Raw genomic sequence first — 22,032 nt, forward strand, 5'->3', positions numbered from 1 at the left:
GTTATTTGAACTTTCCCCTTCAGTGTGGCTATGTTATTCATTTGAAATAGAATTGATTTCTTTCGTTTCTGTTTATATTCACTTTAGATTTCTTTTTTCTCCCCTAGCTCTATCTTTAGCGTGCTGCCCAAGTCAACTATGCACATAGGTGTACTCAGAGATGTGTCCTCTCTTCCCTGTCCTTTCTACCCTTTATCTCCCCATGCTCTGGGTGATCATTTTCATTACTTACTGGTTTAACGTTCCTTTTTTAAAAAATTCTTCTTATTAAAAAAAACAAAAAACAACAAAAAAAACATGCCAGAGCATGGTTTTGGTTTTTCACTTTTCTATAGACATAATATTGACAAGGTCATGTTTTTATTAAGGGCTATTATAACCGTGGTTACAGTTAGCTAAATGGTTATATAAGTATTATTAAGAGAGTATTGAGTTGTGCTTGGTTCCCAGCTGTGAGTGCACTTTAGAATCACCTGGGGAATTAAAAAAAAAAACAAAAACAAAAAGAAAAAACTTTGATGCCTTAAAAAAATGACTAATGTCTCGGTCCCACTACTTAAGATTGACTTAACTGATTTGATGTGTGGCCCGGACTTTGGAAGTTTAATAAGCTCCCCAGGTGATTTTAATGGGGAGCTTATTAAACTTCCAAAGTCCGGGCCATACATCAGATCAGTTATGAGACACTGGTATAGTGGTTAAGAAAGAGGTTTCATTTGAACAGATCTGGGTTCAAGTGGACAGTTAATGATTTCTTATCCCACTTAGTATAAGAGTTTTCCTTTGAAAAAATGATGAAGAAAAGGTGATAGGAGTTTAAATTGGCAGAAACTCTCCAGAGGTCAATTAGCCATATATATCAGTAGCCTTAAATTTTTTCTATAATCCTTGACTGAGAAATCTGCTTCTATGAAATTATCCTAATAATTGTACACAAATATTTATTTATAATAGTAACAGTTGTAATAGTATCAAGAGAGGAGACAATTTTCTGAATGTTATACTGTGTTCCATTCAGTAGAATATAGTACAATCTATTCCATAAAAATGATGAATACATAGTATAGAATCATTGCCCTTATGTAGAAAGTTAAAAACACTCCTTACAAAAGAGTTCCTAGAGCAAGGAACCATTTTCCAATTGAAAACACATACCAATATTTTCTTTCCTTGTTTTGCATATTTGTTTTTCAAAAATTTCTTAAACCAAGGTTTCACTTTGTATTTTTAAGAAGTTAAAACACTAGAAGTTTTGTTTTTAAAACTTCACCACCTACTTATTTTGTGTAACATTTTATTGGAAGATTCCTCATTGTGTGCCACGAACTCAGTACATGTTACATATGCATATAGAAAGTCTCTGCCTATCAGTCTAACTGCTGTGTTGTTTTTAGGAGTGGGTAGGAGAACACTGCTTAAAAGAACCTGAAAGATTATGCACAGACAAAGAACTTATATTGGACCCTGTGCTTTCAAATATGCAAGCGCAAAAATTATTACAGCTTATCTGTTATCCTCATGGCATTAAAGAATGTACCGAGGGGGACAACTTGCAAAGACAGCACATTAAACGCATTCTTCAGGTAAATGATAATAGCTTAAAGACTGTGTTTTTGTCATGTGACACATTCTTTGTAATTATAACAAAAGTCATTGTCTCTTTGTCATTGCTAATTCTTTTCAACTAATTCAGTTAATTCTGATTTTTTAAAAATTAATTAATTTTTTTAATTGAAATGATTTTAATTTTTTTTTCCTCCATCTACCTCTCCGTCCTAATTCTGATTTTTATTCCCCCCAATTTTTTGTATATAATTGTCACCCTTTATTTGCTGGGTAGATGTAGGTACTGCAAATTGTGTATAGTCATTACATAAATATTGATATTTTAAGTCTGTACAGTATTTACATGAAAACTAAGCTTTGTGGAGGGACTGTCTTAAATATCTTATTCAAAAAATATTGAAATCATTTTGGAATGGAGTTGGTTAGATAAATAGATTTTGGTAGAAGAAATGCTTTTCTTATTTATTTCCAGTGCCTGTCGAGTGAGGCACATTATTTTAAAGCTGCAATTTATTTCCTTATTTCTACAATGAATATGTGTAAAGACTTGGAAGCCTTTTGATACATGTACAGGTTTCCCCCCTCTACCCAAAAGTAGTGTTCCTGTGGAAACTTTTGTAAGTCAAAAAGGTGTAAAGTGAAAAAATATTTACCATTAATTTATATAGAAGAAAATTTGAGCATTCCCAGACCCAAAATTTAACACATTCACAATGTCTTTATTTCTGTCAAGATGCCACTCTTATGAACTCTCTTAGGCTTTTATGATTACTTAGGGCCCATCTTGCTACTGAATGGACTAAATAAATCGAAATACAGCACAGATGCTCATCAACATGGCTCAAAGCTATGCTGGTCTGATGCTGAGATGCTGAGTGTGTCCCCGGGGAAGGGGCTCGGCGGGGCCGTGCTCACTGCTTGGGGTGCACGCCACCTCTGTCACAACTCACCACACAGGAAACGCTGAACAGTTTTCACATTTCGCCTTTTTTCGTAAAAGTGAAAACACTTTTCGAATTTCTTTCCATTAGCAGAAACAGATACTAATGTAGGTCTTTTGTAAAAGCAAAGTGGCAGAACGTGAACTTTTGAAAAGTGGTGAAATACCTATAGATCCCACTATTGTATATGATTATTCTACTCTTTCTTGAGTTAGGGAATACTGCAAGGAATTCTTATATTTTAGGACATGTTTGATATTTCTGATGTCTTAATTCTCTCCATTTTCCCCAGAATCTTGAGCAGTGGACCCTGAGACAGTCCTGGCTAGAACTTCAGTTAATGATTAAACAGTGCTTGAAAGATCCTGTGAGTATATATTGAAAGCATGTATGTGTATAAAATTTTATGAAAAGCGAAAACATGTTGATGTTTGAGGATAAAGTGCTAGTTTTTTTTACGTCTGACCGTAGGGCTCTGGTTCAGTGGCCGAAATGAACAACTTACTGGACAATATTGCAAAGGCAACAATAGAGGTATTCCAGCAGTCTGCCGACTTGAACAATAACTCTTCTAACCCTGGTCTGGGCCTCTTCAACCCAAACGGGATTGGCAGTACCGACACGAGTAGCACAAGACAGAATGGAATAAAGACATTTCTAAGGTATTTTTTTCTGTCGTTTTATTAGGCTATCATTAATGTAACAGTGCGTTTTATTTGCATACTGCAGGTTTTTTTTATAAAGCTTCAGGAATGTGAAGAAAATAATTACTTCTGTCAATTATCATTATTTAGTAATATGTTAAAGGATAATACTGAGTGGTGGATGATATCTTAGTTTAAGTATTAAGTTAATCGGGCCCAGACTCTTTGGAACCGCAGATGACATGCAGGATGGCATAATTTCTTTAGTGTCCCCTGAGGCTACTCTGTTCTGTGGTATTCATTATATAGGAAACGTTTTTTCTGCCTTCTTTATTAATTGGCAGTTTTGTACGAACGATAATCATGAAAAGCAGATTAACTTATATTTCATCATTTTGGTATAAAGTATAACTAGTGAATTCTAAAACTTAAGAAATTATTAGTATGCTTAACTGTTACAGAAAAGTGTATTTATTGCTTGTTGGACAAAAGGACTGTTACTAACCAGAGAGCCAGAATCCGTGAAAAACATTTTAATAGATTTTTTTTTAAGTTTAGTTGTGGTATCTTCCTGAACTCCATATTTTATTGCCTTCTGAAAACGTGAGTGGAAAGTATATGCAAATATTTGGTATTTGTCAAGAGGAAAGATAGTATAGAAATAAAAGGGAAATTTTAGAATAATCGGTATGTCTTGTACATAAAAGTTGTACATTGGAGTTTCTGTTATCACTGTGAGAGCAGAGAAAAAGGCTGCCGTTTGGGGTGTAACACATGTTTCTGATTTTAGTTCCTCTGAACGCAGGGGTGTATGGCTGGTGGCCCCCCTAATTGCCAGGCTGCCGACTTCTGTGCAAGGAAGAGTACTGAAAGCTGCTGGGGAGGAGCTAGAGAAGGGACACACTTGGGTTCTTCTTCAAAAAAGGAAAGAGACAGACAAAAACAGAAAAGGTATGGCTGGAAGGTGTGTCTCATTATGTAAGATTCTAACGAACACTTGAGAAAATTTAACATTCTGCAAACATACATGATCACTGTACCCCTGAGTCCACTGAAATTTTGTTTTTAAGTGGAACTGAAAATATTTCATTAGGCAAGGCTCTGTCCCTAAAAAATTTCAGGTTATAATATTTACTACACTAGTTCTCAGTTGTACCACCATCCCCAAATCACTGCTGAACTGTTAAAAAATATTGACTTCTTAGCCCTACTTCATACCTGTTGACTCAGATCTGGATATCCACTTGGTCCCCATATTCTACTTTTAATTACTTTTCCTTTTATATTACTTAGGTATTTATGTATAAATAGAAAAGACATAATATTATTTATAATTCTGTCTTGTTGAACCCTGGAATAGTTACTAATATTTACAGATTAGATCTTAAAACTTATAAACCACCAAGTTTAATATTTTCTTAATTTATTTTATGCCCTAGAAAAGATATCAAATAATTATATTTGGAAACTATATCATTGAGAAAGATCAAAACCACACTTCAATGTGAAAACATGTTGAATTTAGCACCCACAGATATAAAGGGAAATGATGATAATTTCTTCTATTTACAAACAATTCTGAACATATAAGTTTCTTGTCCCCAAATTAATATTTTGGTAGCTGCCTTTTAAGCTCTTACATTAATTTCATACATACTTGAACTTTTAAAATCTCACAGCAATCATATGTGGTAGCAGCACTCAGTATGTCCTTTTTACAGATGAGGAAACTGATGCACTGAAAGGTTAGGTAAATTTCTTAAGGACGCACCGCTAAGGTGTTATAAAGCTGAGATTGAACCCCAGGTGGTCTGGCTTTTGAGCCTGCACCCTTAACTAAAGTACATTTTGGTAGAGACCTAAGACCTATCTGTGCATGTTATTTTGTTTGTTACCTGATTGTCACCTTTGCCAGCATTAATTAATCAACCAGATGACTCAATTTAATTCTCAAAGTTTATTTGCTAATGAGTGATCATATGTACATTGCCTCACTTGCCACAGAAAGGACAGCTGGTATTACACAATTTCAAGATGGCTCTTCTCAAGTCATCTCTCTTAGTCCTGCTGGTATAAAATGAACCAGTTTGAAAGATTTTGGCCTCGATCTCATCTTAAGAAAATTTTTTCCAATGTAACAATTAGTCTATCAATATGATTTGTTAGTTCTCCTCTAATAACTAAAGAATTCTTAATAAAACGCCAATTTAAAATAGAAGTTTTACCAAATGTCTTAAAACCCTCTTACAAGTCCAGGCCGTGGGATGTGGTGGAACTGCACCCTGGAGGTCACTAGCAAACACGCTATTTTAGAATCCTCAGACCTAAGTGCTAATCATAGCTTTACCAACAAATACCCCACTGTTTGGTTTTGAGAAATGTGCTGAAAAATAAAACGAGCACAACAATCATATAAGCCTCTTTCCTGGACCCCAAAATAAGAGTCTTGTGTGAGAGGAATTTTTTAATTTCTTATTTTATTCTATATATCAAGTGATATTCCTTCTGATGTGTATCTTTAAATGCAGCTTACTGATGTAAAATACAATTTCTCCTCCCCCCATACTTCCCCTACATACCCATCTGCAGGGTGAATTTATACTTGTTTTAGTAGTGCTTCAGGGCTAGAAAGCACATTAAATTATTTAGAAAAATTACAGTGGATTTTAATCTTATTAGTAGATATAATTTAACTTTTCAAGTAGTCTTTGGCTATTTACCCCTTCCCCTCTATTTTCTAATAGTAAGATAAATAATAGCCTATAAGCCAAGGGCAAGAAATCAGTGTTGCACAGGAAGTAATTCACTCTTTCTAACTAGATCTGCTGTTATTAACTTCCTTTGTAGTATGTCTCTTTTGAGTCAACAACCATTCCTTTCACTGGTCCTTACCTGCCTTAAGGGACAAGATGAACAACGAGAAGGTCTCCTAACATCTCTCCAGAATCAAGTTAATCAGGTAAAATATAGTAGAGTATTAAGCCAGGCAAGTATTTTTTCTAATGGTATTAATCTGTTTTCCTTTCAGATATTGAGATTTAACTAAGAAAAGGCACAGCATGTTTTGATGAGGTGCAGAGAGACACAATCCATTCCCTGTTCTTTTACTTGACTTTCTAGTCACCACAAGACTAACAACTTTATAATATTAATCATGCATTGGATAAGTGTAGATCATAAAATATTTTGCATATTGCACATAACTTTGACATATCTGATCCTCTCCTGACCCTGGCTCACGGGAGAGGTCCTAGAGCAATCTGCATTGCAGTAGGTACGGCAGTAAGACAGAGGAACCTGTATCCAGGTCCTCAACTGGGCTTCCACATATCAGCCAGGGTCTCAACTTGAGCCCTATAGGTTCAGAAACTCAATTTCATTTTACTGCCAGAGCCAGTCAAGTGCATCAGATACTCATTTATAAATCAGAAGGCATTTGGTTCATTTATAAAGAATTTGTACTTTGCCTTTCTACCAGCCACAATTCTCCTGGCACTTACATTCTCTGTACCACAAGGAAACTGAGTGACACCATTAGAAATTGGAGCTTGTGGAATTGAGCAGTGTGGGTAGATTTGTCATGTTGGATGTTTTATCCTGTTACAGAGCCTAATGGAGCCCTCCTGTGGTTCTGTGGTTCTATGACATTGCATCTTTTCCCCTTGGATGGTACTGGATGAACATGGACAAGGACACTTAACTAATTTGGTCCTCTAGTCTCCCACCTTTTGGATATGAGAGATCTATTCTCTACACAGCAATAAGAATGATCCTTTTAAATGTAAATCACATATTTCTCTGATGCCCAAAATGCCACGATGATTCTTACTACACCTACAATAAAAATTTAAAGTTTGGGCTTATCAGGCCCTACGTAATTTGGCACTGGCTGCCACTTCTTTCTCGTTTCCTACTGGTCATGGCTTGCTCACTCCACTTTTTTCATTGTGACCATGTTGTTCCTTGAACTTGCCAAGCAAATTCTTGTTGCAGTGGCTTGACATGTTTTCATCCTTCACCTGGAAGGCTTTCCTCTCAGATATTAGCATGGACCTCCCTTTATCAGGTCTCTGCTCAAATGTCACTTCCTTAGGCCCTCCCTGATCACTCTAAAAATAAGACGATAGTCATTTTCTATCCCCTTACTCTGGTCCATACCATTTGTTATACTTGACTTATTATTATTTGTCCTTCTACTCGAATGTAAGCTTCATGACAGCTTGTGTTTTGTTAACTGCCTTGTGCCCTTAAGTCAGACTTGAGGGAGGTCCATATCTTTTGATGAGATATGGGAAGTATTCTCCTTTTACCATGCGGTATACTTACTGGTCATCTGTTGGGACTGGGTTACTTCTGCATGTGACTCATTCGAACTCTTTTAAGATGATTCTCATTAGTTACCACCATATTTCAAAGGGTGGTATTTTTTTATTTTTTTTGCTCATGTCACCTGATTCTGGGGTGTTGCCCACTTGTGGTTTGCCTTTCCTAAGGAAATCTTCCATTTCCCAATATTAGTCTGAATCAATGAGGAAGTACTCACTTTTTAAATTGATATGCCACTTGACTGACCGACATATAAGGTGTCATATTTTTCAAAATAGTAAACATTATCTCTGTCAAGGTAGATTAGTCTATAAGATAGCAAGCCACTTCAATGTAACACATTTGCTAGGGTTCACAGCATGTCCCTAGAAATATTACCTGGGCCTGATATAAAATGTAATTCTTAAATAATCTTTATTTTTGTTAATGTTAAACTTGATGGCCCTCTAAAGCATTTTCTAAGACAGTTACAGGATAAATAATTAGACAAGATTTTCCTTCTCCCATCTAGAAAGGCAACAAACAAAGAAATAGCCAGATTTCTTTCTACATAGTGGAAGGGGAGGAAAGATTTATTTGTTAATTTGTTAAACCAAGAAATTGCTCTGACTGTCAGTAAAAAGATAAATTTAACTTTAAATATGAAAAAAAAATTGACTTTAACAGGAGAAACAAGATTTTTTTTTTTTTAATTTGTCTTCTGATTCAGATCTTAAGTAATTGGAGAGAAGAACGATACCAAGATGACATAAAAGCACGGCAGATGATGCATGAAGCATTGCAACTTCGCCTAAATTTGGTAAGAGACATTTCTGGTGTTTTCCCTCTTAAACTTATCTAAAGGGAAAATAACTCCAGCTTTCCACTTCTCCTGTGGTCACAGTCTTCATTACAAGGTGAGGCCTTCTGATGTTTGCTCTCTGTAACTACTTCCCTGTCTCTCTGAACCTTCTGTTTTCCTGGCTGCTGTCCTTCCTGTCTGGTCTAACTTCTAGACAGCAGTAGGTATTTTAGGCATTGATTTGCCTTGTGCCACCCCCACCCCAGAGGATCTCTCCTTTTTGCCGTGTGCTAAGAGTAGGTCTTAGAGGACTATTATGTTGAGATGAGTATTAACTCTTACTATACTTATTTAAAAACAATATTAAAATGAGATTGAAGTCAAAATTTTTCCCCCTCTTTAATACCGCCCTCCCCCACTTCCACCCCTGACCAATGGATGTTGCCATCTCCCCTTAAGAACTGGATCTTTGAAGGCAGGGCATCTCTTCCCACAGGCTTGCTCCATGCACCCAGGGCCTGGGGCGCCCGGCGCACTCGGTGCACTCGGGGGGCCTGGCGCACCTGGGGTATGGTCTGAGGCTCCACCTGGGACACGAACCCAGGACCTTCTGTGTGTAAAGCAGACATGCTAACCACTACACCATGGAGCCACCCCCTGAAGTCAAAATTTTATCAAACTTTCCATCAAATTGATGATAAAAACAAATTCCACATGGAGGTTTTACATAAATTAAAAATTCCTCACACATTGAACAGTCCTTTGAATTTTTCTTTTCTCACTGAATAGGCCCAGATGAAGGCTATTCTGGAGAATGGCTTGCTTGATATTTGGCAGTTGTTTATAACGTAATTCCCACACATGACAAGTAGACCTGGGAGCCAAGCCTTCTACTCATTATTACTTCTTTGTTACTGGAGATTTTCAGTTGTTATGACAACAGGCTTAGTTTAAATAGTAATTGACAACACAGTGGTAGATAATCAGTTTACGTGGTTTTAACCTATTCAGATTTAATTGGACTAAAATATATTAAAATTGGGTGTCATGAAAGTTTGGGAACAAAAGAAAGCTAACTGTACTGGTATATAGTAATAGTTACATGCAGATTTTTGACTAAGAGGAAGGTCATTGCCCCTAACCACGCCCCTCACCCCTGCTTGTGCATTTTCAAGAATTGCATTCATGTTTGGCCTGTAATCCATAAGATGCGTCCACATTCAGGTTCCCCCCCCAACCCCCTTTTTGGTAGCACTTTTAAACTAATCAAAATTTGGCTGTATAAGGTGATGGAGATGGTATTTTCTCTTTAACACAATGCAGATTTTATTGCATTTTTATGTGCTAGGTGGGAGGAATGTTTGACACGGTGCAGAGGAGCACCCAGTGGACAACAGACTGGGCCCTCCTCCTCCTTCAGATCATTACTTCCGGAACCGTTGACATGCACACTAACAAGTATGTTCTTATCATTCTACCTTTGCTGCATTGCTACAAATTCTGCCGCATCTGATTTTCTTAGGTGCCATTAAAAATTCTGTGTCTTAAATAAAAATGCTCAGTTAAGAGTGACTTGGTTTTGCTCTAAGGTGAAAATAATTATTTTCTGTCCCCTCTTAGTGAATTATTCACTACAGTTCTTGACATGCTGGGTGTTTTAATCAATGGAACATTAGCCTCTGACCTGTCAAATGTATCCCCTGGGGGATCTGAGGAGAACAAACGTGCATATATGAATTTAGTAAAGAAACTGAAAGTAAGTTTGTGACCTGCTTCTATCATGAGCTCAAATTGTTTATGGATTTGTTATTTAGGACGTTCTATCTTAATTTACTATTCATTAAATTAAATGTTATTTATTACATTCAGGTTAATGTAGTATGATTTTTTTGCTATTTGCTTTACTTTAGCTTACCAGTACCCAAAAGTAATAAGCATATAGCTTGAAGATTTTTCTTTTTAAAAAAATTTATATTCATAAGACATGCTTAATTTTTAAGTCTCTTTAGAAATCCATTATCAAATAGCTAACCAAAATCCGTTATCAAATATCTAACCAAAATATCTAACCAATTAGATTTAGGATAAATCTGTGCTTGGACTGGTACATGCAATTGAAAAATAACTACTTACACCGATAGTTCTAAATCCAATTCATTTGACTAACCACTAACACAGTCTTTGAAATAAACTGTAAACAATTGACATAGAAAACAAATTAATGTATCTGATGACCTTACAATAAAATAACCAATGGTTACCTTATGGTCTGACCCTGGATTCGAGAACCTGTTCCGTGCTGCAGCTCCTGCCTTCTGATTTCAATTACTATCCTGGATTTTGTCATTTCAGCACTGTGGTGTTTGTTGTGTAACAAGGGTGCCTTTTTATGAGTTCTATTTTCTACCCAAAATGAAGAAATGAAACACGTACCACTCTAATTGAGAGCTGCACCATAGAACATGTTCAAGGTTAAAGCACGTTCCAGCTATAAAAAAGGAAATGTTTCATAAGAGAACTTCTTTCTGGGTAACTTTTGCCTTCATTGTAATTTTTGTTCCACTTCTCTTTCTGTCTTTTTTTTCCTCCCTTTTCTTTCTTTTTTAGAAAGAGCTAGGAGACAAGCAGTCAGAAAGTATCGACAAAGTTCGACAGTTACTACCTTTGCCAAAACAGACATGTGATGTCATCACTTGTGAACCTATGGGTTCCTTGATTGATACAAAGGGAAACAAAATTGCTGGATTCGACTCTATAGATAAAAAACAGGCAAGAGTAAATGTTTCTTTTTCATTATATAAACAAATAAACTTATAAAAATGAAATACATGTTCTTATCTTCCTATAAAGCATATACAACATTTTAATTTTACAGTTTCCTGATTTTTAAAAGCATATTCTTATTATTTAAGTGCAGTGGTCATTGTCATTATCATATAAATAAATCAAATCTTTGAAGATCTTCATTTAAAACTGTACTTGAATTTAAGTGAAATTCTGAAGCCCACCAATGGAAAACTAAAAAATTAGTGTAAAAAAAAAAAAAGGAAAATTAGCAAAGACCAGATCTAATTTTACTTCGGAATCGAAAATAGAATATGTTTAGGTAAGAAAATTTTTATCGTTAAATGCCTTCATGTAGTAAACTATTTTGAGTAAAAAAATGTTTAAAGTGACAGTAATTTATTTTCTTATCAGTTAAACAATATTTAATAAACACTTGATTTATATAAGATATTAAACAAGGTCTTCTATAATATGAAGAAGTGGTCCATTATTCTTTCAATGAATATGAGCAACCACAGACTTCTACAATCACAAAGACAGAACTCCAATCCTCAAGTAGAAGTAGATATATGATTACAGTGTGGTAAGATTTGTGTGTCATGTTATAGAGTGTTAGAGGACCCTGAATAGGAGCCATCACACTCAGATGAGAAGCATGTAGTCAGAGCAGGCTCCCCAGGAAAACTGACACTGAAATCATTTTGGAGGATTAAGAGTTAGCTGGGAGGTAGGGATAAGTATGGGACAGGCAAAGGGAAGAGTTTATGTAGAGGCATGAAAAAATGTGGCTCATAAGAGTATTGCAGTGCTGCAGTAATTTGAAGTACCTTGAGTACTTATACATACCGGTGTGTTTGTGGAGAGAGAAAAAGCTAGAATCATAGGCAAGTTGAGTTTCAACACCAGTGAGCTCTCCAGTGGTGAGACATTTAGAAGCCATTTAGACATATGGTCTTGGCACACAGAAAAGAGGTCTAATATCAAGACACATATGTGGAAGCAGTCAATATACAGATGGTAACTGAAGACACCCATGGAAGAGTATATGTAAATAAGAACAGGAGAATTATAGAATGCCTGAGTAGTTGTTTTCAGGGTCATTTTGAAGTATTCTCGATATGTCAAGGAAGGTACCAAGAGACATCACCAATTAATATTAAAACTAAGAAACTTTTATTTTCAGAAACAATGACATTTTCTCTTCCGTAGAGATAAGCTTGAATTGAAGGATTTCATTTGTACTTGTTGGTACAGGTAAATTTTGAACTATTCAGAGACGGGCTTATTAAGTACATGAAAGGTGCCCATATTGAATCAAGTCCATTCATGTTTGGTCTGAAGTTAACCTGAGCCCAGTAAGAGGCTGAATGTAACTTGACGGTTAAATTTTGTTTTATCCTAAAAACAGTAAGTAGATTCCAAAGGTTTATAACTGATTGTAATTTAGTACAGTAAAGATCAACTTTTCAGTGTTTCTTAGATTATTTTGTCAAAAAAAAAAAAACTAAATGAAAAAATGCCATTTTAGAGTAAAATACACTGGACTATCTGGTGTTACATTGTTAACAGAGCATCATGTGGTGTAGAGTAGAGCAACGGAACTGTAAGGTGTGGATTCCAGTCACTGCTCTCCAGCGATGTAATGTATAACCGTGGACCAGTTAGTTATCCTGTCTGCTGTATGCAAAGGTTCTCTCTGAGGCCCACAGCAGCTAAAATGTTCTCCGATTCCATGATCCCAAGCAAGCTTGGCCTCTAATTAGAAAAAGATCTGAACATATGATCATAGAGCATTATCTCACCACAGGGTCTCCAGGTCTCTACAAAGCAGAAGGTGTCCCCTTGGGATTTGTTTGAGGGGCAGAAGAACCCAGCTCCTCTGTCCTGGGCCTGGTTCGGGACAGTCCGAATGGACCGGAAAGTGATCAAGTATGAGGAGCAGCATCACCTCCTTTTGTATCACACACACCCCATGCCCAAGCCCCGGAGTTACTACCTCGAGCCACTGCCCCTGCCTCCCGAAGAGGAAGAGGAAGAGCCTGCATCTCCCATCTCTCAGGAACCAGAGAGGAAATCAGCTGAGCTGTCAGATCAGGGAAAAACCACAACAGATGAAGAGAAGAAAACAAAGGGAAGGAAGCGCAAGACGAAATCAAGCTCAAGAGCTGATGTAAGTACGGGAAGTGGAGAGCTCTTTGGCTCTTTAGCATCTAGTAGAAGATTTACTAGTGCCCAAAGGATATCCCTAGAAACATTGCTAAAAGCAGTAGAAGCCTTTTTGTAACAGTTACGCTAATGAGGCTCTGTTGTAATTAACTGACCCACAGACGGTGATTTGTCACCGATGGCAGGATTATGTAGCTTTTAATTTTTCCTTCTTTACTTTTTATAATTATTAAATCTTAGGCTTCCATTGTGGATAATAGTTAATATTTCAGTACCTCATAATTTCTCAAATTTGAAACTTGAAATTTTAAGACCCATAAAGTCTCATTCTCTTACATGTTTATTGTATTTTGGGAGTTGATATATTAAATAAACATAAAAAAAAACTCTTTGCTTTTGCCTTGATTAAGCTCCATCTAATGTATCAAATAAGATGTTTCTGAGATTTCATATTTTACCATTCCATCTTAACTTTCCTGTATATTGTTTCTTTACCATATTTTCAGACTTTATAAAAGATAAAGTAAACATAATTTAAAATAGTTTCACTTCTTGTTTGCCTATTAGCCTTCTCTACCTATAGCAACATTTTCTTGAAAACAACAGAAATCTATGAGATGGCAATTTAGAAATAATTTTATGGAACCTACAGAATTAATGTGAAAAATATCTTTCCATTTAACTTCACCTGGAAAATACTTGAGAGAGAATTTGAGACATTTTCCTATGAATTTCAAGGGTGTTCTTGTGCAGTGGAAAAAATATTCACAATTTAGTCCTGAGACATGATGACTATTATCATTATTATTATTATCATTATTATTATTATTATTATTATTATTATTCATTTATGTCAAAACCAAAACATATCTTTTTCTAGCAGATAGCTTGGTGACTATTATTATTCTAGAAATGACTGCCATCACTTTTAGATGTCACTTGAATGTCAGTGCTCTCTTCTCAATATTCCATTGTCCTGAAAGGAATGCTTAGTAAGGGCCAGACTGCCACTCCCCAAAATCTGGGTCTTCTAACTTGTCTCTTCTCATAGATGGATTTCTGTTCTTTTCAGATGCAAAAGACCTAAAACTCATCTCATTCCCCAAGTGAGTCCTGGTCATGTCTTCCGTACTACTCCTGAGGCTGCTTCTTCCCAATGGGGTGTAGTGCAGGTTTTATTTTTCCTTATCTTTTAGAGTTAGACTAGGGAAGGAGAGAAGGTGGCAGCGATCGAAACATTCAGTTCTGATCCTTAGAGACTTCGCAGATGCTGTAAGGAAGAAGAAGCCCTGAGCAAGAGACCTGGGGGCAGGAGTGGGAGGATAAGATGGGACTATGTTTGTAGGATAGGATGGAGTCTACTATAGAGCTCTGTTGAAAACTGGAAATAAGATACTGTCTAGGCTGGGAACTGGTATGAAGAATTGTGGGCCTTTCTGTCATGATTCTCATCTAGAAGCAAGGTATCGGGAAGGCCTCCTAAGATGAAATGATGGAGAGACTTAGCAACCGAAGATGCTCTTTCAGCTGCGGGTAGTGGTCAGTATTGGCATCTTAAATGTGCTTTTAGTATTTTAAAAACAGAGTTTAGAAAAGACCTTTTCCATCTCCCCCCACTGTAGCTGAGTACTTTTTAAGTCAAGGATGTTTTAACTTAAATGAGTATTTTGCAGAGAATATATTGAGACTCTTGCCTTCCATCTTTCCCTTTCTATCGGGATAGGAGCTATCTCAAATAATGTGAGAGGGAGAATTTGCATTAATTATCTATGTGATGTGTGGATTAAGTAACCTTATTTTTTTTTTTTTAACTTTATGTTGAAGGAGTATCCACAGAGCAACATATACCGAGTGCCTCCTAATTACTCACCCATATCCTCCCAAATGATGCACCATCCACAGTCTGCTTTGTGGGGCTACAACCTCATGGGTCAGCCCCAGCAGCCTGGCTTTTTCCTTCAGAACCAGTCTCTTACTCCAGGTATGTGAAGAGAGAGCATAGTCAGGTCACTCCAAGATGAGAAATGGCTTGAGGTCCTCTTCATTTGGGGTTCTCCTTGCTTTTAATCTGAAACCTTCACAAAATTTGGAACTTTCAAGAACTAAGTGCTCAACTGACATTTCTGTATTTCTCTCCATTCAAAATGTTCTTTCTTCTTCTGAAATAAGGTTTCAGTTATGAGTTTATGTACTGATTTTGGAATTTTCATCCAGTGCTGGGTGGAAATTAGCCACTGATGAAAATTTAAGCTATAAGATATGAAGTCGATCAGAGTTTTATGTTGTGAAATTTGCGTACATTTTTATCAGATATAGTTCTTAACCAACATTTTAAAAGATTACACAGTCTTGCACAGTGTCTTATTGTTATTTTCTTATGTTATGAATTTTAAATTGTTTATACCATGAAGGATTTCAAATATTTGGTTCAACAGTAGATTTAGGTATCAACAAGGAAGACTGCCATATCCAGAGTAAATGGTCCTGATTTTAGTATTGCTTTGATTCAAACTTAGGTAAATTTTATATCTGGAAAGATTTTGTAAATTAAAAAAAAATTTTTTTAATTAGAAAAGGATTTAATTTTACATCTAAAGGAAAAATTACCTGTTTTACCAAACTAGGTTATTTTGAGATCTCAGTCTGCATTTTGTTAGGTTGTGCCATTATAATATGTAATATATTTACTTAGTTTATTCTGTGGTATAGTGTGATTTTTTTTTTATTTTTTTTTTTATGGTAAATTGAGTATGGCATTTTGAGGCCTAGGGAGGAAAATTTTTGGTTCTTGGCTTAAAGCAGGGGCGAATTCTAATGTCCTGTAAATTAATGGTTTAGAGAGATGGTAAGGGAGTTAGAGTTCTAGATTCAAGTCTGGCTCTGCCACTCTCCTGCTGTATAATCTCGGCCAAGTCTTAATTTCTCTGTGCCTCAGCTTGATCATCTGTAAAATGGATATGCTGATATATACCATCATAGGATGGGTGATTCAATTTATATTCCACAAAACGTATTGAGTTTCATGATGTGCCAGACGTAGTTTTGGGTGTTAGGATATTGCAGTAAACACAATAGATAAAATGCCTGTTCTTTTTGAAGAATGAAATAAGGTTTATATTACACACATGCACAGATAACGTGTGTGTGTGTGTGTGTGTATAATTAAAAGGAAATTAAAAAAAAATTATATAGCATTCAGAATATAGCCTGACACAGCAGACATGCTCAGTAAATGATATCATATATTCTCACCTCAGGCTTTTTGTGCTTGCTGGTCCCTGTACCTGGCGTGCTCTCCCTCAGACATCTGCATGGCTCACTGCCTGCCTCCTTTGGATTTGGTCAGACACTGCTTTCTCAGTGAGGCTTGCCTTGACTGCCACGTTTTAAATTGTAAACCACACTCCTTCCCTGTACTCTGTTACCCTCCCTTTCTTTCTGTTTCTCCATAGCATCAGCACTTGTTTTTATATACTATATATTTATCTGCCTGTCCCAGAATGTAAGTTTTGTGAGAGCTGGTATTTTTTCTGTTATGTTCACTATAGTAGTCCCCGAACTTACAGCAGCATCTGGCTTGCGGTGAATTGTTGAGTGGATAAATGTAGACCACAAAGAACAAACTGGATTTAATGATAAATGTGGAAAATAATACACGACTATCTTCTCTTTTGACTTTCTCTTTTTAATTCCAAGGTTCTTATGAACTTTTTAGCATTTTAAACTTCGTAGATATTGAATCAAATACAAGAATTGTCTATGAATTGAAGCCTAAGTACTTTATAAAGACACATACTCTATCTCCCTAAAATTATATATGAAAGGCATACATAAGTTGAGGATCTTGGGTATTAGATAAATCATAATACGATGACATGTAAGAAATAAATTTTAAGAAAACACTTATTTATGAAGATTTTATATGTGCGAATAATAGATTTTCATAAAAATATGAATCCTGTGAAGTTGAGGAGTATGTACAATACGCTTCCATTTATACCTAGTTAAAATACAAAACAGTGTTCCTACACACACACATACACACACACATCTTTACCAATCTCTCTCTCATTTATACACACTGGTAAGGTAAATTTATATGGAAATGTATTGGAGTAATAAATGCCAAATTCAGATTAGCATTTGATGGGAGAGGAGGAGGAAAGTTATTAGGTAGGACTATACAGAAGGTTTCAGCCATGTATGTATGTATGTATGTATGTATGTATGTATGTGTATATATTAGTTGATTCAGAGGTAGAAGATTATAGAAAAGTTAGGAAAATTAAAAGACAGAAGACCATAATCTAATATTTAAAAAGAATGTCCCTTATCTATGAAATGAGTCAATTAAGTTTTTATGTATTAGTATAGTTCCAATTCTTGCTTCAACAAAAGTTACCTTGCCATATGTTACTCAAATAGATTTTCCATTTTTTTTCCAAATGTTCTTCAAGCATCACTGAATTACTTCATAAATCATATGGCTGATTGTGGTACTGACTCTTTAAAAGAATGTGGGTTTTTTGAGTGACTATCTTTTAAAATGTTTCTTCCTGTCATATACCTTGCTTTAAAAAAAAGATAAAACATCTTTTGTTAGGTATTTATACAGAAATTTTCTTATGTACATACATTAAAGAATATAGACTATCTGGTGAGTGAAGGATTGGTACCTAATTTGAAGCCAGCAAATGTTGAAATTTTTCCCTGAAATTCTTTAAAGACATTTGACAAATTATATCTGCAGAGGTGTTAAGGGTTTCCTTTGGCTTCTTAAAATCACTATAATTAACATGTTTTGTTTATTTTGTGTCTAGCCTTCAAAAAAGATGTGTTTTATTTTTAGAATCAAGGTATTTTAAATTTCCAAGCATTTCAAGTTTTCAAAAGTATTTTAATGCCTCCCTATTACAAAACAGGCATTTTCGTTTTGCCATGGTAAAGAAGCTTAAATACCATGAGCTTCAGATTTGTTTAAAATTACAAAAAAAAGTTTCTAAGCCTTCCTTAGGACACTTGGCAAAATATACCACAAAGGCAATACATTTCGCACCAGTTCCTGAGGGCCTTCCGTAATTTAAAACCCATGTGATTCCGAAATTAAGCTGACAACTGTGTTTCAGGCCTTTCACTTTATCAGCTCATGTGGGACCTCAGTGAAGTCATTTAAATATTATAATCACTCCTACATCACCCTCCCCATCCTTAACAAATTTTTAATGTTTGTATAGGGGGATGAGGCAGTGCCTTATTTTCCATTTTGCTTCATAAATTGAGGCTTAGAAGGTGAGGTTTCTGCGTTTTGATAAAATAAGGAAGACCTGTTGCGTTAACGTGTAGAAAGCCCTTTCTTGTTGCTTTTGTAGGTGGCTCTAGACTGGACCCTGCCGGCCCTTTCGTTCCCACCAATACCAAACAAGCTCTGTCCAACATGCTGCAGCGTCGCTCGGGCGCCATTATGCAGCCACCGTCCCTTCACGCGATCACATCGCAGCAGCACCTGATACAGATGAAGCTCCTGCAGCAGCAGCAGCAGCAGCAGCAGCGGCTCCTTAGGCAAGCCCAGGCACGACCTTTCCAACAGGTTTGTCCAGATCCAGCAATGGAGTCTCTGTGTTTCGTGATTTTCCTCCAGTGAGGGATGAGCATAGGGAATGTGGCATATTCTTCCTGCGTGTATATCCCTGTGTACTTGAGTGAGTGCAGATATATCTCTTTTATACAGGTTTATAAATCTTTTTTCTCCCTTGCATTTTACTGTTATCTTTAATTAAATAAGAACGTGAAGTGTCTTAGGTTCATTGAGAATATGCCTTTAAACAAAAAAGGGAGCCAGTTATTTTGTAGTCAATTAGAAGCAGCAGAATTTTCATCCTTGAAGTGACCTTCTCTGAGCACTCATTCCCTATTTTAATCATCACCATGTTTTGTACTCCTTTTAGCTCTACTTTTATGTATTATTATTCAATTTATTACTTTGAGGTTGTATCTCTGAAGCCCATATGTTCCTTAGGTTTTCTCGTACAGTGCTCTGCGCACACTCTATTTTGAGTGCATGCTTTATAAGATATATGACAAAGAGTACACTACTACTAACAGTCAGTATATGGATATATTTAATTCCTGGTTTATATTATTTCTGTTTTTATGCCACATAACCCAATTTAACTTTTTAGATGACAGTGATTGTTTAATAAAACAGAGGTAGAAGTCACATAAAACTTAGTATAGACTCATGAAAGCCACAAATCTGTACAAATACATTACAATAAAGAGGGAGAAGATTGTATTTCTTTTTCTAGTTCCTATATACTTTTTGTATTTTCCCGTTTTTCTTAAAAAATTGCACTATTTTGATGATTAAAATAATAATAATAATAATAATAATAATAAACTAACACTAATAGAGCACTTACTATTTGCCAAAACACTTCCAAGCACTTTAAATATATGTTTTATCTTACATCTCAAAGCAACCCTGTGGGTTTGGCACTTTTATGATCCTCAAAGGAAGTAGCCAATCTATAGGTGTGTCCTGCTCTAAGAAAAACGACAAAACTTTCAAATTAGCTAGAAGTTCTAATGCTTTTAAAAATTAGTTTTTTGTGTTTTAGATAACTATCGAGACACATATGTATTGTATAACTTATGGCACTTCCACATTCAGTCCACTTAGTGATTTGGGGGCTTGGGGGTGGGAGAGTGATTTATGCGTTCTTGAAAATGATTCCTTTTTTTTTTAACCTGTGTTATAAGAAGGTCAGGAAAGAGGAAACTAGTTGAACTGCATAAGAAACAATAGTCACTACAGGTTTGTCCCTCCTTGACCCCTAGTGATTGCTCAAAATCTCTGGGTGTCAGGTAAGATGGGCCTAAGTTGCCTCTTACCAGAAATAATGAATGTTTGATTAAAGTATTTTAAAGGCTCTGATTTTGCTTAAATCAGCAGCATGTTTGGAGCCATTTAAAACCTCAGTGGGATATTAGCTGTTTTGGGGGATGAACAAATATAGTTATACCATTTTTTCAAATTCTTATTTAGATAAATTAAAAATTTACTAGAAGTTGAGTAACTATTCCACTCGGATGAATTCAGCTCCTTTTTATAGTAATTTAAGTCTAAGTAAAATTTACCTGGCGATAAATTTATTTAGTTTTTCATGTCTACCTTTTCACCACAAAGTATAATTTGCCTTATTATTAGCCCACCTAAAGCAAAAATTTTAAAGGAATTTAATAGAATAATCTACATGTAATCAAAGACATCTTTACGTATTTGAGAAGGCAAGCTTATAACCTAAAATGTACCTGGAGGGCCCCACTGCTTCCCCACTTACCTCTAACTACTCAAAAATACCTGACTCTATTCTTTTACACCACCTAAAGTTGTACTGCTTGTACTAACAGGAACTGACTGATAGGTAGGTCATTCTTTTTCCAATTGTTTTGTACCAGCTTTGTCAGAACGTTGGCGTTTTCTTTTTTGTTTTTTGTTTTTTGTTTGTTTTTCCTTTTGAGAAATCAGAAATTTCTTTTTCAAGTAATAAAAGCTCAACTTCATAATACTGATTTGCTCAATATTCACATTCACCCCTTTCCCATATTCTTTTTTAACAGTTGAAACTTGCATTAGAATTTCTGAAGGACTTTCAGAAGCAGATGTTTTTTTTAATCCCTCGATCACCATTCTTAAAGTGGCGGATCATTGAGGAAAATAGTATTCTTATAAGGAAGAGAATTGCATACGTGGTGTAGTCGAGGGTAGAGTGTTCCTACATGGAGTAAATGAGATATGCGTGTGGCATCTGCTAGAGTGTCAGCACCTAGGCAGTTCTGAGGGAAGTGTTGGCTCCTCTCCTCTCTCCTAGTAGATCATGTACAAACTATTAATATACCTGAATCTAGCTAAATACAGTAGCAGAAAAAAATTCTTGTGCTAATTCTTAAAAATTGAGAGTAAAGGCAGAATTATATGGAATATAACTGATATCGATAAATTGGTTTAATATATGATTCTGGATGCAATTCGTTATTTTTGTAATTGGTAATTTCTTCATGATAAGAAATGGTAGAGCATCATTGATTCCAATTTTGGCAGGAACATTTTCTCAGATTAAATGCCTACGCATAATGTGATTCTCTTTGGTTACATAAGAACTTGTAATTTTTTGGCTTACAGGGAAAATGAAATAGGTATCTTTTCTCCTTATCCTAGCAATTTTCTAATTACAGAAATCCATTTCTTTAAATGCAACAAATGTGTTGGAGAATTTCCATTTATCTTAATCTTTAAGCATGATTTTTGAATTTTAATAGGTGCTTTTAAAGCCTGACTAGTTTCTCCAAGTCTTGGATATGACTGCTCCCTAGGCCAGTTGTGGGTGACCCCCCATCCCAATTCCCCCTTTCCCACCTTATAAGGTCAGGCATTGGGTTTTATAATATTTTGCATTATCTTTTCATCTCTTGAGCACAGGGTAGAAATCTATGAAGTATTTATTGAGTGAATTCATGTTTTGAGCAGCTGTTTCCAAAAGCCTAGAGCTTCCTAGTAACTTTAATCTTTAGCAATATGGATTAGTATCCAGAAATTCATCTCATAGCTGTTCCTCTGAGTGCTTCCAGAAACTTCTCCCAGCAGTGACCTCTGCTATGGTTATTTTGAAAATCTAGATGGAGCAGGGAGAACACAAATTCCTGAATTCTGGATATGTGTCAGAACTTGCCTCTTCCCATCTAAAAGAGAGAAGTTGATGAATGTAGGAATCATCTAGCCTTAGTGCATGAGGAAATCCAGAATAGTATTATCAAATAGCTC

The 22,032-nt window shown here is 35.8% G+C and overlaps 2 protein-coding genes across 2 annotated transcripts in view; one reads left to right on the forward strand and one right to left on the reverse strand.

Moving 5' to 3' along the window:
* Positions 1–10,602, reverse strand: part of P2RY12 (purinergic receptor P2Y12) — a 44,253-nt gene extending 33,651 nt beyond the window's left edge. Inside the window, exon 1 of the mRNA XM_039855090.1 lies at positions 10,520–10,602. The gene's annotated coding sequence lies outside the window, so the exon portion shown is untranslated. The remainder of the gene's footprint in view (positions 1–10,519) is intronic.
* MED12L (mediator complex subunit 12L) overlaps positions 1–22,032 on the forward strand; it is a 315,454-nt gene that overhangs the window by 262,990 nt on the left and 30,432 nt on the right. The window contains 13 exon segments of the mRNA XM_039855087.1: positions 1,395–1,583; positions 2,800–2,874; positions 2,979–3,169; positions 3,942–4,048; positions 4,051–4,102; positions 5,999–6,110; positions 8,187–8,276; positions 9,607–9,716; positions 9,879–10,014; positions 10,866–11,027; positions 12,853–13,215; positions 15,036–15,192; positions 18,581–18,798. Coding sequence (XP_039711021.1) covers positions 1,395–1,583; positions 2,800–2,874; positions 2,979–3,169; positions 3,942–4,048; positions 4,051–4,102; positions 5,999–6,110; positions 8,187–8,276; positions 9,607–9,716; positions 9,879–10,014; positions 10,866–11,027; positions 12,853–13,215; positions 15,036–15,192; positions 18,581–18,798 — 1,962 coding nt within the window.

The sequence above is a fragment of the Pteropus medius genome, unplaced genomic scaffold (genome assembly GCF_902729225.1).
Source record: "Pteropus medius unplaced genomic scaffold, Ma_sr-lr_union100, whole genome shotgun sequence".
Lineage (NCBI taxonomy): Eukaryota > Metazoa > Chordata > Mammalia > Chiroptera > Pteropodidae > Pteropus > Pteropus medius.